Here is a 14,973-nt window from a genome sequence, read left to right as displayed (position 1 = left end):
AATATAAGGGTGTGTGACTATTTAAATTGTTGTGTAAATTTAATAAAAAGTTGTTACAAATTTTAAACATCTGATCACTTTAATTTGCAATTAAAACGTAAAAACGTAACAATATATTGAAACATCAAGGGACTACTGTATGATCACGATTTCCCTTCACTTATTTCCTCAGCAGTGTTGCTGCTGAAACAACTAGTGTATTTTGTTGTCATCTATTATATTTAATTAAATTAAATATTTACTCAATTGTTTTTCTATAGCTATAATGATTTTATTTTAAATAAATAGATTTGTTTTAGAACTTTTTTTTGTTGTTGATATGTTTATGTATCTGTGCTTTTTAAATAAATAAATAATTAACTCTTTTGGGGTTGTATGTATACATAATTCATAATTAAATTTTCAAAATCAAATTAAATTTGTTATCCTGACCATTCCATGAAATAATTCTTTATGAATTAATTCATTGGTACGTAATATGTATTGAATTTATTCCTTTCAGAATTTATTCTTTATCCTTATTGAATCATTAATGATTTTTTTTTAACTCAAATAATCCATTACAAAATAAATTAATAAATTTAATTGATGATTAAATTTTTCTATAATTCATTTTCTAAAGTATTAAAAACAAAACAAATTGAATGATGAACAAATATTCTCATTAAATTTGGATTAGATTTGAATTAACAAAAATTTAATCATTCAAAGGTTGAAGGAATTTGATTATGCATTAATTGCATTATAAATTAATTCTATTCAAATAAAATTCAAAAGGTGAATTTGTTGAAAATGGTTTTATTGAATGAATTTAATTCTGAATTAATCAATTATTTTACATATACAAATTTTTATTTTTATAATTTAAAAAAAGTATCTAGAATAACAGTAACTTTGTTTTAGAGGTATCGGTAACCAAAATTAGTATATAATTTAATTTTCAATTAGTAAAGAATTTCAAACTGATTATAACGGTTACCGGTTTTTAATTATTTCGGTAACAGTATTTTATCGATAACGGCAATTGCAAGTATTTCGGTATTGGAGCTGTATATTAGCGGTATAGATTACCTTGATTTTTAATATGTTATGGATCAACATAAGCGGATTTCAGAATTTTAAATTTGTTTGTAAAAAAAATCGGGTTTAAAAATACTTTTCCCTTTATGGCGTTATATAAGTCGATATATAAGTCTTTGAAATATTTATCATTAGATATCAGTATTGTCTATAATAACTTAATAATCCAGATATAGATAATAAATTGAGGTTTTCCTGTTTTTTTCCTTATATATCAGGCATTTGTGGTCCTATTTCTCGATTTCAAATAGCATCCGAAACGGATCATTGCCGGATACATTGATGCATGAATCATGTATGTAAGTTCTAGAAACATAGGTCCATGATTCTTGCATACATTCTTTAGCAATTAGTCAAGTACTTTAGAAAACAAATTGGCCCCACTGAAAATTGTTCAGATAGCTCTCTCTGGTTTTTATCAAAATATTATTTGTTGCTACAAAATTTTACAGATGAAAGGTACTGATAAAAAACTAACAATATTTGGAAATGAGTGAACACAGAAAGAGAAAAAATACATACGAGTATATACTCGCAATTAAATAAATAATTGATAACATATTATCACCTCAGTATGTTTTTTAATAATACACTTTTAGAAAAGATTATGTTGAATATAAAATTTCAATTTTTAATATAAAGAAATATTTTAAACTTCTACAAGAAAGAACACTACAACTATATATAAGAAACTTTATTTCAATATTTATTTTATTTTAGTGTTGAATTAATAAATCAGCAGTTTCAAGAATTTAAAATAAATTAAACTGGTAAAGACCTCGTAGGTTATTCGGGAGGTTATTAATAATCTAAAAATTAAAACGATTTCTTGAACCTCTTATTTCTAAAAAAACCGTACTGCTTGTATACAATTTGCTAAAGAACATTTAAACTGGTCGACACAGAATTGGAATACTATTCTGTTTTCGAATGAATCCAAGTACAATTAAGAGGCAGTGATGGGAGAACATATGTAAAGAGACTGGACCGCAAGTACACAATTAAGGCAGTCATGAGGCAATATTATGGTGTGGGACTGTTTCTCAGGTCAAGGTATGAGTCCAATTCATATCATATAGATCCATTCTAAACGATGTTATGTATCCAAATGGTGAGGAAGATATGATACCAAACACACCTCTAGGGTTATAACGGAGTGGTTACAATCCAATGAGGTATGTATTTCGAAGAGACCTGCCCAATTGCCATATTTCAATCTCATAGAAAATCTATGGGAAATTTTAGATCGCAAAATACGGACTCAAAATTATACTACGATGGAAGCCTACATAGTTTTGTCAATACCAGGCCTATTAATTGAATATTTCGAAAAGTTTCCATTGACGATATCGAATAGCGATATGTGGATATCTGTTAATTCATTTGTTTATTTAAATTAAAAATCATTTAAACTTTTTTTTCAGTGTAGACACTTTGTATTAATCATAGATAAATACACATAGATCGGAAACTCTCATGTCAAAGAACTAACTCAGTTGTGAAAGTCTAAGTGGTGAGAATGTATTAGTAAATAAAACGATGTTAATAAAAGCAAATCCCGTATGTGTGATGATTTTAAGTAAATTTTTAGTTTTGAGTTTTTTTTTCTAGTTCCCCCTCTATGTGTATTTCTCTATGGTTTTAATGTTAATACTCGTACATATGACTTCATACAAACATATTTTTGAGTAAGTCCACTTGAGCCTTATTTAAGAGTCTTCGTACCTATATTTTATAGCTAACACAATTAGACTTTACTTTAGTTTTCAGCTACATTAATAAAGGGAAACATTGTAGTATTGGAGTAGCTTAATAATAAATTTAAAATTGATAGAAAAAAAAATGATTTTTCAAAATTTTATAAAATGTTTACTCTTAAGTCTTATGGCTGGTAAATATTAATTAACTCAAACACAAACAGAACAACTATTATTAAGGTTTGGGAATTTACACAATTTCAGTAACATTTTATCAAAATATAACGGCTGTGCCGATACAATGTGGTCTTGAATCGAATTGCACCATAACGGCAGATAGTGAAATTTGTCTACTAGAAGATACTGCAAATGACGTCTGCATACGTAAATATCCCAGTAAATGTCACATGGATATAGCAGCATGTAAACAAGGCAAAAGTAAATAATTTAAATTCTCAATTAAGAAATATTTAAATATATTTTAATTTATTTTTTGTTATAATTAACTAGACTTTACAGATTTTAGTGCAGCTTATTGTGCCATGGATAGTTATCTATGTGAAGAGGGCTATGAACGCTGGACCATATTTTTTGGTCATGAAAATTTAATTAAATAATTATTTAGTAATGTATTTTGGTTTGTAAAAACAAATCAATCATTATTGTTTTAAGTTATTGCACCTATATATAATTATAATTTCAAAAATGTATAAATAAGCACGCAACCTGTTCTCGATTGAAAATTTCACTTTCTGTTTCAGTTTTTATTTTTTGGGGGGACTTCAAAGAATGTGAGAAATTCTTTAAGTTTACAAGAGAATTGTGTATAAAACCTTAATTTTGTTTAAATTTAAGTTTAGTTTGTAATACGTGGTTTAACGTTAAAGTTCAATTTGTTTAAATATTAGAAAAAAATGTTAGATCTTTTTAGAATCATAAATATTGTTTTGTTGTTTATGGGTGCATGTCTAGGAGGTAAGCATGGAATTTAAGAAATTAATAGAAATCTCTCAAAAATACGCATAAAATGTTTCTGCATTAATTTATTAATAAAGCAGATGTTATAATTTAATTTATTTTGATAATTTACATCGATAAGTATGTAAATATATTAGATATAAGATTTTAGTAGTGATAGCAAAACGAACAGAAAGTTGCTATTTTCGGATTTGATATCTCTGATTTCAATGAATTTTACCACATATATTATATCGTTGCCTTTTCGACTGAAGATTTCTTCCGTTACAGAAATATGACGATACTTGTCTAAGAGAAAACAAGTCACTTTTCTCAAGACAGAAAACTGTCTTAACCAGAAAATTTTCTAAAAGACATAAAACTGCTTTAAAACGACACTTTTCCAAAACACTGTTTTAACAACACACTCTTCTAAATTACACTAAGACACTTTTCTATAGACAGAAAACTGTCTTAACAAGACACTTTTCTTAACAAGACAGAAAAACGTCTTAACAAGACACTTTTCTATAGACAGAAAACTGTCTTAAAACTGTGTCTTGTTAAGACACAAAACTGTCTTAACAAGACACTTTTTATAGACAGAAAACTGTTTTAACAAGACACTTTTCTAAAAGACAAAAACTGTCTTAACAACACACTTTTCTATAGACAGAAAACTGTCTTAACAAGACACTTTTTATAGACAGAAAACTGTTTTAACAAGACACTTTTCTAAAAGACAGAAAATTGTTTTAACAAGATACTTTTCACAAAAGATAGAAAACTGTCTTAACAGTAGACTTTCCAAAAGGCAGAAAAGTTGTATTAACAAGAGAATTTTCTATAAAATTACTATATTTAATAATCATTATTTATGCAATCGGCGTACTGTGCAACATTCGGTATTATCAAAAAAACCACTGATTTTGTGCTGCTGATATGTGTTAAAAAGTCTGTAAAATTCATACATATATATTTTATGTTTCAGCCATCATTCCTAATAAATCACCGAACAGTTTTCAAAACTATTTGAATTCCATCAAATCACCCAATATTAAATTAGAAGACTTATACGATAAATATTCTGTATATGATGCCGATTTCATTTTAAACACCTATGCATCTCTTAAACCACAAAATAATGGCGATTATGACTATGAAGAGGATTCCATACCGTGTAAGTGGTCAGATAATACAAAGTGCACGCAGAAATATGAGCCAGTTTGTGTCACAGATCTGAATTGTATCTATGTGATCAACAATAAATGTCTACTAGATAAAATAAATTGTGGCTGCAGTGAGTTAATAGTTTGATCTTTATTTTTAATTTAAATTTTTTGTTAATATTTTTTTTTATTTTTTTTATTAATTTTAGCTTCCCATCATATTTTACCTTCCTCATTTTGTGAAAATTTCACACAGCCGTTATTTAAACGCTGCAATATTAAGATTTTCATACAATAGTTTTTATTTATTTAGGTTTTTTATTATTCTTAGTATAAAGAAATATATGTATTTGTAATTATTTATTGTAAAACGTGATTTTCAGATAAAATTTGTTTGTACCCATTTGACGCATAACTAATATCACGTACAACAAATTTCGATATTTTTTAATTATAAATGTTTGATGTTTCATTTCAATATTATTTAGTAGAGTTTTGTCAGTTTAGACGTGCAATTGTTTGTTGTTGTAAATAAACATTTAAATAAAATGATTTATATTCGTATTAAACTTTTAAGCTGCATTTTTTTAATGGGTAAGTTCAAGTGTTCAAGACATTGTGGGAATTAAAAAAGTTATCATTAAATATGTAAGGAATTAATGATATAAAATAAATCAATCGGTGACAAATTAAAATAACAACAGACCGTTCTAAAGACATAAAACTGTTTTAACAACACACTTTTCTAAAAACAATAACACTGTCTTAACAAGACACTCTTCTAAAGTTAGAAAAGTGTCATAATAAGACACATTAGAAAACTGTCTTAAAAATACACTTTTCTAAAGATAGAAAAACCTGTCTTAACCAGACACTTTTCTATAGATAGAAAACTGTCTTAACCAGACACTTTTCTATAGATAGAAAACTGTCTTAACCAGACACTTTTCTATAGATAGAAAACTGTCTTAACCAGACACTTTTCTATAGATAGAAAACTGTCTTAACCATACACTTTTCTATAGATAGAAAACTGTCTTAACCAGACACTTTTCTATAGATAGAAAACTGTCTTAACCAGACACTTTTCTATAGATAGAAAACTGTCTTAACCAGACACTTTTCTATAGATAGAAAACTGTCTTAACCAGACACTTTTCTATAGATAGAAAACTGTCTTAACCAGACACTTTTCTATAGATAGAAAACTGTCTTAACCAGACACTTTTCTATAGATAGAAAACTGTCTTAACCAGACACTTTTCTATAGATAGAAAACTGTCTTAACCAGACACTTTTCTATAGATAGAAAACTGTCTTAACCAGACACTTTTCTATAGATAGAAAACTGTCTTAACCAGACACTTTTCTATAGATAGAAAACTGTCTTAACCAGACACTTTTCTATAGATAGAAAACTGTCTTAACCAGACACTTTTCTATAGATAGAAAACTGTCTTAACCAGACACTTTTCTATAGATAGAAAACTGTCTTAACCAGACACTTTTCTATAGATAGAAAACTGTCTTAACCAGACACTTTTTTAAACTGTCTTGTAATAACTAAAACAAATCATCTATTACTTATTCTAGTCCTGATCTCTATAGCTTACGCTAAACCCGCTTCAGATCTCAGACAGAAATTGGAACGTCTTCTGAGAGATCCAGAATATGATGACGAAAGAAACGAGATACAAAAACCGCGCCAAATACAAGGTATGCTCTTAAGAGATCTGCGTGAACATGGCCTATTTGATTCTTCGTCCGAAGAGAGATTCTACTCCAATTTGAATAAATTAGAAAAAACTTCAGAGAGAAGTATGCCATTTAAAGAGGAAAAACTGTCACCATCCTCTACAACGACAACAACGGGAACATTAATCTCAAAGACAACCGCCATACCACCAACATTGGGATCAGCAACCGCTACAACGACAACAGGACAAAGATCACCAACAATTATCGGCGGTATAGAACGTTTAAGTTCCATCATTTCAAAACTAATTGATTTGTGGAGAAAATCGTAATAAAACTGACACGAATAACTATTTAAGATATCTAAAGTTTTTCTAACTAATTTATATTTTAAACATTTGTCAAATTTAGCTCATTTGTATACAAACCTCTACGATAACTATGAAACAAGGTGTAACTATGTGTGTTTTTAGCAGATTTTAGAAAATGTCTGGAATTACCAGACAGTTAGCAAGCAGCAGCTTCTGTTTGCGCTTTTTTTTTGTAATATTAATAAATTATTTGTTTATCATTTATATTAAACTCATATTTTTTATTTAAATTTGTTAATTTATTATATTAAATATTCAAGATTAATCTATAGTAAACAAATCAAATTGTTTTAAATTAACAAGTGCGGACACCGCGCTTTGAGCATTCTTGTATATTAACTTGTCTGAATTCTGAAATTTGAAAAAAGTAATAAAATGTTATTAATATAAAGATTTCATTTAATTAAAAATTTAAATCAATTTTTGCTATGAATATATTAAAATAAAAAGATTTCTATTTTATAATATTTCATTTCCATTCTACTAATGTTTTCTATTAAAGATTTTAGAGAAATAAAAAAAAAATAAATATCAAAACTTACTGCCTTATATATATACTACTTTTATATATACTACTTTTTTAAAAAAGTAGTATTTCTACTACTTTTTTAAATAAGTAAAATATTTCAACATCTTTTTTTTAAAAGTAGTATTTCTACTACTTTTTTCAAAAATATTTCTACTACTTTTTTCAAAAATATTTCTACTACTTTTTTCAAAAATATTTCTACTACTTTTTTCAACAAAAATTTCTACAATTTTTTTAAAAAAGTAGTATTTCTACTACTTTTTTCCAAAAATGTAGTATTTCTACTCCTTTTTTAAAATAGTAGTATTTCTACTACTTTTTTCCAAAAATGTAGTATTTCTACTCCTTTTTTAAAAAAGTAGTATTTCTACTACTTTTTTAAATAAGTAAAATATTTCAACTTCTTTTTTTTTTTAAAAGTAGTATTTCTACTACTTTTTTCAAAAATATTTCTACTACTTTTTTCAACAAAAATTTCTACAATTTTTTTAAAAAAGTAGTATTTTTAATACTTTTTTTAAAAAAGTAGTTTTCTACTCCTTTTCTGAAATAGTATTATTTCTACTACTTTTTTCCAAAAATTTAGTATTTCTACTACTTTTTTCAAAAAATTTATTATTTCTACTACTTTTTTCAAAAAAAGTAGTATTTCTACTCCTTTTCTAAAATAGTAGTATTTCGACTATACTACTACTTTTTTAAATAAGTAAAATATTTCAACTTCTTTTTTTTTTAAAGTAGTATTTCTACTACTTTTTTCAAAAATATTTCTACTACTTTTTAGAAAAAGTAGTATTTCTACTCCTTTTTTTTAAAAAAGTAGTATTTCTACTCCCTTTTTTTAAAAAAGTAGTATTTCTACTCCTTTTTTTTTAAAAAGTAGTATTTCTACTCCTTTTTTTAAAAAAAAGTAGTATTTCTACTCCATTTTTTAAAAAAAAGTAGTATTTCTACTCCTTTTTTTTAAAAAATGGTATTTCTCCTCCTTTTTTAAAACAAGCAGTATTTCAACTCTTTTTCTAAAATAGTGGTATTTCACTGCTTATTTTAAGTTGTATTTCTACTACCTTTTTCAAATAGTATTTCAAATACATTTTTAAAAATGTAGTAGAAATAGTACTTTTTTTTACACAATGTAGTAAAAATACTACTATTATAAAAAAGTACTTTTTTAAAAAAGTAGTTAAAATACTAATGTTTAAAATGTTTTTCGATGACTTGTAGCTGCAATTTATTGGGTTTAAGTGCCGTTTTATTGTTGCTTTGCTGATATATTAAAAATATTTTAAATCATCAAATAGTAAATTAATAAATAAGCCAAATTTCAGCCAAATAAATTAGTCCAGTACATCTAAGGGTTAACATTTTTAAGTGGTTTTCTTTAACTAAAACGAAGGGGAATTTTTAAAACAAATAAATTAAGTATTACACTCCCTCTTAATTGATTAGGTTTAGTAGATGTAAGGCAGACAAAATAATAAAAATGGTTTATTCATTTCGCTATATATTCAACGATTTTTTTGGAGTTTTAAACTTAATGATTAATTTCTCCTTTTGCTTACGTAAATATTTATTGGAGTTAACTTTTTATTGACTCGGCTGACATTTGACAAAAAATATCGGAAATTCATTACATTAACATTATATAAACACATGCGTTTGACAAATTATAGGGCATCATATGGTAATTTTATATCCTTCACTATAAATTAAAAAAAAACTAAAAATATTAAAAAAAGTATTCTTAGTCTTTGGTGAAGGGTATATAAGATTCGTCACAGCCTAATAAATGTAGCTCCCTTACTTGTTTTTATTAATTAGTTTTCGTTTTGGGGATTTTTATGAAATCTTGGTATGTAGATGTTTATTGTATGTAGATGTTATTTGTTTATTCCTTATTTTTTTTTAATTAATGTTCAAATATACATATAAATGTTTATTTTATAGAAGAAGAACTCAAACCATAAACTTGTTTATCAAGAGAAATGAAACTTTAAGTTTGTAATTGCTAAATATTATGCAAATGAGTAAAAAAGCAAATAGTAGCACACTTTAAGATTTAGTGATTTTGTTTAATTAAGTTATACATTAATAAATCAAAAAATATAGAAGTTTATAAGTAGGTAGTTATAGTTAAAAACAAGTAAGAGAGCTATATTCGGCTGTGCCGAATCTTATATACCCTTCACCAAATTTTACTTTAAAATAAATATTAATGGCCGTATTCATAAACAATTTTTAAATTTAAACAACATTTTAAAATCAAATTTTGTAATGAAATTTTGCTTTAAAACATTGTTTAAATTTAAATTTGTTTTATGAATTCGGGGTTAAATATTTTTAGGTAAACAAAATTCAAATGTTTTTTTGGTGTTGTTAATTTTTGTACCAAAAATTTTATTTTTTATAATATTTAAAATTTTTATTTTTTTAAATTCATTAGTGAAAAAAATTTGGGTTAAAAAATATGTTTCCTGATTGTGACCCAAATGGCCTTAAATAAGTCATTGCAAATTACTTTGATATAGTCTATATTAATGACTTAGTAATCCAGATATAGATATTTTTAGGCCAAAAATCGAGGATGTCCAGGCTTTTTCCTAATATTTTAGCCATTTGTATGCCGATTTTCTCTATTGTAAATACCAACCGAACCGATTCAATACCGGATATGTTGATGTATGAATCATATATGGACTCCGTTATCTATAACGATCCAGAATATATGTATGTTATGTATATACTTGGTGGGGATTAAAAATAGTAATTAAAAGAACACTATTCGGATATGTCGAACCTTATATTCCGTTCATCAGCGATGTACAAAGTCATCAAAAAGAAAAATCTCTAATTATAAACACTGACTTACAGCATGATGTTGCTAATACCAGTGCACAGTGGGCCAGAATCTAAATATTACATATTTTATTTGAAAGCTCACAAAAAATGCTAAGGTATCGTAATAATTTTTGAAAATATTGAAAATGAAAATAAAAAATAATTAAAAAAAACAAGTAAGAGAGCTATATTCGGCTGTGCCGATTCTTATATACCCTTCACCAAATTATACTTCAAAATAAAAATTTTAAATATTTTTAGGTATACAAAATTTATTTTTTTTCTTAAGTTGTGTTTTTTCATATTTTGGAAAAATAATTTTTTCGAATTGTTTTTTAATTTTTTTTTTTGGTTTTTAATATTTAGCGAAAAAAAACGGTTGGTGAAAAAAAATATTTTTTCCGATTTTGAGGCATTGTAGGTCCAACTTACTATGGTATTATATACGTCGTTGCGGAGGTCTTTGAAATATCTATCATTAGATATTCATATTGTCTATATTAATGACTTAGTAATCCAGATATAAGTCAAAAAGCTATTTGTGGACCGATTTCCTCGATTTTAAATAGCAACTGAGTTATTTGGGGGCTTCGGAAAGATGATTTCAATAGACAGACGGACATGGCTTAATAGACTCAGCTATCAATAAGGATCCAAAATATATACCTTATAGGGTAGGAAAATTATATTGTGGAAATAACAAACGGAATGATAAACTTATGTATACCATTCTCACGAAGGTGAATGGTATAAAAAAAATACTGAAAATGTACTATTTTTGATCAAATCTTCACCTATGGCTACGTTTTGAGCGGACAGATAACAATTAAATAACAGATTAATACCACTAAATATGTTCATTATAATTTGTAAAGAATTTTGAAAACCTCGATATGATATTTTTATACCCTTCATCTTCGTGAGAAGGGTATATATAAGTTTGTCATTCCGTTTGTAATTTCTACATTTTTCATTTCATATAAAGTATATTCTGGATCCTTATAGTTAGCGGAGTCGATTAAGCCATGTCCGTCTGTCTGTCTGTCCGCCTGTCTGTTGAAGTCAATTTTCTGAAGACCCCAGATATCTTCGGAATCCAAATCTTCAATAATTCTGTCAGACATGCTTTCGAGAATTTTGCTATTTAAAATCAGCAAAATCGGTCCACAAATGGCTGAGATATGAGGAAAAATCCAAGACAACTTCGATTTTTTACCTATTTTTGACCTATATCTGGATTACTAAGACATTAATATAGAAAATATGGATATCTAATGATAGATATTTCAAAGACATTTGCAACGACGTATATAAGACCATAGTAAGATGGACCTACAATGGGTCAAAATCGGAAAAAAAAATTTTAACCCGAATTTTTTTTTTCACAAAAAAAAAAAAATTTTAAATTTAAAAAAAAAATTTAAAATTTAAAAAAAAAAATTTAAACATTTAAAATAACAATCGAAAAAATTTTTTTCCAAAAAATGAAAAAACAACTGGAAAAAAATAACATTTTGTTTACCTAAAAATATTTAAAGTATAATTTGGTGTAGGGTATATAAGATTCGGCACAGCCGAATATAGCACTCTTACTTGTTTTTTTTATATTTATAAACTTGGTAAAATTTCTCTATTTTCGACCATTGCCTGGAGTAGGTTACACGTTTATATCGATTTAAAAATGTATTTTTTTGATACTATTTCATAATGAAAAGTATCTTCACTATTTTATATATAAAGACTAATTTTCAAATTCCTATAGAATGATTTTCTGCTATAGCTGACTATTTTCTATAGTGTGTATAATCGTATTTTCTATAGAAAGTCTATGATATCTCACACACAATTTATTTAATATAAATTTAAAGATATAAAGCGCTTAATGCAAGAGCCTAACTGGTTCTTTTTGTTGTGTTATTTGCTTGCAAGTGGTTATTTGTTGACGCGCAAGTTGTTCTACCAGTTGAGATGCAAGTGGCGAATTATACCAGTGAAAGTTAATTAATTGGATTTGGTTTGATCCATAGCAACAAAAAGGTCTACATTTATTTTGTCTCTAATAATAAATTAAAATATGATTTTTTTTAATTGTTTTTTTTTATTATTTTATTTATTTATTTTAATACATAAAAATTAACACTGACTTCTTAGCTTATTTCAAATTTAACATTGAGCTAAACCCTTTTGGGAGCATTTAGCTAAATCTACTACTTGGAAATCTGAAAATAAATAAATTTAGAAAATTTTAAGTAAAATATTAATAAGTATAAACATGTTCTTTAGAAAATAAATAATGATAAATAATCATATTTATAAAAAAATCAGAAATTTAAAAGGAAAATTAAAAATGTCTTATATTTGTTTAATGAAATTTAAAAAAATTTTATAAATTCAGAAACAAAATATATTAAGGATCATTTTAACGATGTCTGGTTATTACTTAAGTTATAGTTATACTGTCGTTTAAAATAATTTTTGTATGAAAACTTTAACTATAATTTTAGGTTAAAAATTAACTAAATACGGTAAAAATTATGTTAACCCTCCGTTAGTCGCAACTGATGTGGTTGATATAGGCAAACAAAAATTTTATTGTAAATTTTTTTTTTAAAACACCCTAAATTTTAAACTATTTTTTGATAAAAATATATTTTTACTGCAATTTTATTTTTATTACTCTTTTAAATACTTTGAATATAATATTGTTTTTATATTTTCGAAATAAAAAGTGAAGAGATTATTTTCAAACGCGCCTTTTTTTATTGATATCAATTTGATATTTTCGATTGAAAATAATTGCGACTAACGGAGGGTTAAAATTGCACTATATTTTTATAACTTTCACACAATCATAAATTTATCAGTAGAAAATATTCATTATTTAGAACATTTACAAATAAAGGCACCATTTGGAAAAAGTCTATGAAAATTACAAGTTTTTTTTTCAGAAAAAGAAAGCCCTCAAATTTGAACCCTTTTAAAGTCAGTTTAGTGGAAACATTTTTTCAAAATTTTCTACTTACTTTGTTTCTCACTGCAGTTAGTGTGGCTCATTTGACAATCATTGACAAATTGTTTATGACAACGTCCATTGAAACCACAGGTGGGTCTATACAAAGCTGGACAAGCAACGGGGCATGGTTGTTGGGCTTGAACTCCCACAGAGCAGCAAATCATGAATAAAGCTAAGATTTAAAAAAAACAAATTAGCTCCTTTCTAAGTTATATTTTTATTTCCGACTACTTACCGAAAATAATTACGGAGAAAAATTTCATTTTTAATATTTTGTTTAACTTTGATGTTTATGTGAGAATTGCTGTTATCAGTATGATGATCATTTTTTTATTTTAAGAAGCTTTTATAGTTTTTTTGTGCTAAAAAAAAAACAAAACTGAATCTATAATTTGTTGTTTTATTCAGCCATAGTGCTAATTATGCGGGGTTTTACTTTTGGGCGAACATGTTTGTTTATTTTTGTATTTTGTTTTGATTTTTTTTGTAATATAAGTTCGTCATTTCGTTTTTAATTTCTACAATATTTACGACCCTAAAAACTATATACAGTGCTTGAATACAATGGAAACTTTTCCAAATATTCAATTAATAGGTCACAGAAATTTGTATTTCATTATTATATAACTTTATTTACTTATATATTGATTAAGTTCTGAAAATATAAAACAAACTAAAATAACCCCATTATTAACATAATGACAAAACAATGGAAACTTAGGTTTAATTTTTACACAAATTTTCCAACCCTTTTAGTGACCCAGTATTTTGTCGGATATCGATTGTTTTTTATTACTGCTTCACAGCGACGATGCATTGAATCAATTAAAGAATAAATCGCCTCCATTCCATTATAACCACATTGTGATACAATATTGAGTCCGTATTTTGCGATCTACAATTTCACCAATCTCATACAAAATCGATTACAATACTAGAGTCCTAGAGGTGTGTTTTGTGTCATTGTCGTGCTGAAATCTACAATCTGGGGGCATATTTTTCTCAGCGTATGGATACATAACATCGTTTAAAATGGAAATGTATCCGATTTTAGTCATAGTATATTTTCTGATATGAATTGTAGCTATGCCTTGACCTGAAAAACATCGCTACGCCAAACTTGAGTGTCTTATTTGTGTACTTGGGGTCCAGTCTCTTTCTATTTGGCAATCTTTTTTAAGTTTTAAAAGTTATTTTATATTTTTGGGAATTTCTTAACCCTAGCTCTGGCACTATTTACATATGTAAATATCTGAATTTTAAAATAGCTATAATTTGTGTACTTTTGGTCCGATTTGGGAATGAGAGTGATTAATTTTTGACGTTCTTCGTACGCCTGCCACTATTTACACATGTAAATATTTTTATATAATTCAATTAATTTGATAATATTTAATTGTTTCTATTACTGAGCCATGAGGTTTTGCCCTACTTATGCTCTAAGAGCCATCCTGAAAGTTCCTCGGTCACATAATTTGATAAAACAAGCCTGCGCATATATGACGTTTCAGGCTTAGATATATGAAAACCTCATTTGGGTTGCTTAATGTCATCGTTGACATTATGATGGTTACATAGTCATAAGTGCCATGTCATGAGCACATATAGGACCGGAATCATACTA

The 14,973-nt window shown here is 26.5% G+C and overlaps 1 protein-coding gene across 1 annotated transcript; it reads right to left on the bottom strand.

Annotated features, from left to right (window-relative positions):
* Window positions 1-12,414: 12,414 nt before the first annotated feature.
* On the bottom strand, window positions 12,415-13,708 carry Sfp35C (Seminal fluid protein 35C). The gene is made up of 3 exons (XM_065502978.1): window positions 13,585-13,708; window positions 13,360-13,521; window positions 12,415-12,555 (listed from the first exon to the last, which is right to left on the bottom strand). The coding sequence occupies exons 1-3, from the start codon at window positions 13,610-13,612 to the stop codon at window positions 12,500-12,502; spliced, it is 246 nt and encodes an 81-aa protein (XP_065359050.1). The 5' UTR covers window positions 13,613-13,708; the 3' UTR covers window positions 12,415-12,499.
* Between the last annotated feature and the right edge of the window lie 1,265 nt (window positions 13,709-14,973).

Source organism: Calliphora vicina, chromosome 3, assembly GCF_958450345.1.
Source record: "Calliphora vicina chromosome 3, idCalVici1.1, whole genome shotgun sequence".
NCBI classification, from domain to species: Eukaryota; Metazoa; Arthropoda; class Insecta; order Diptera; family Calliphoridae; genus Calliphora; species Calliphora vicina.
This window is presented reverse-complemented; position numbering and strand designations above follow the sequence as displayed.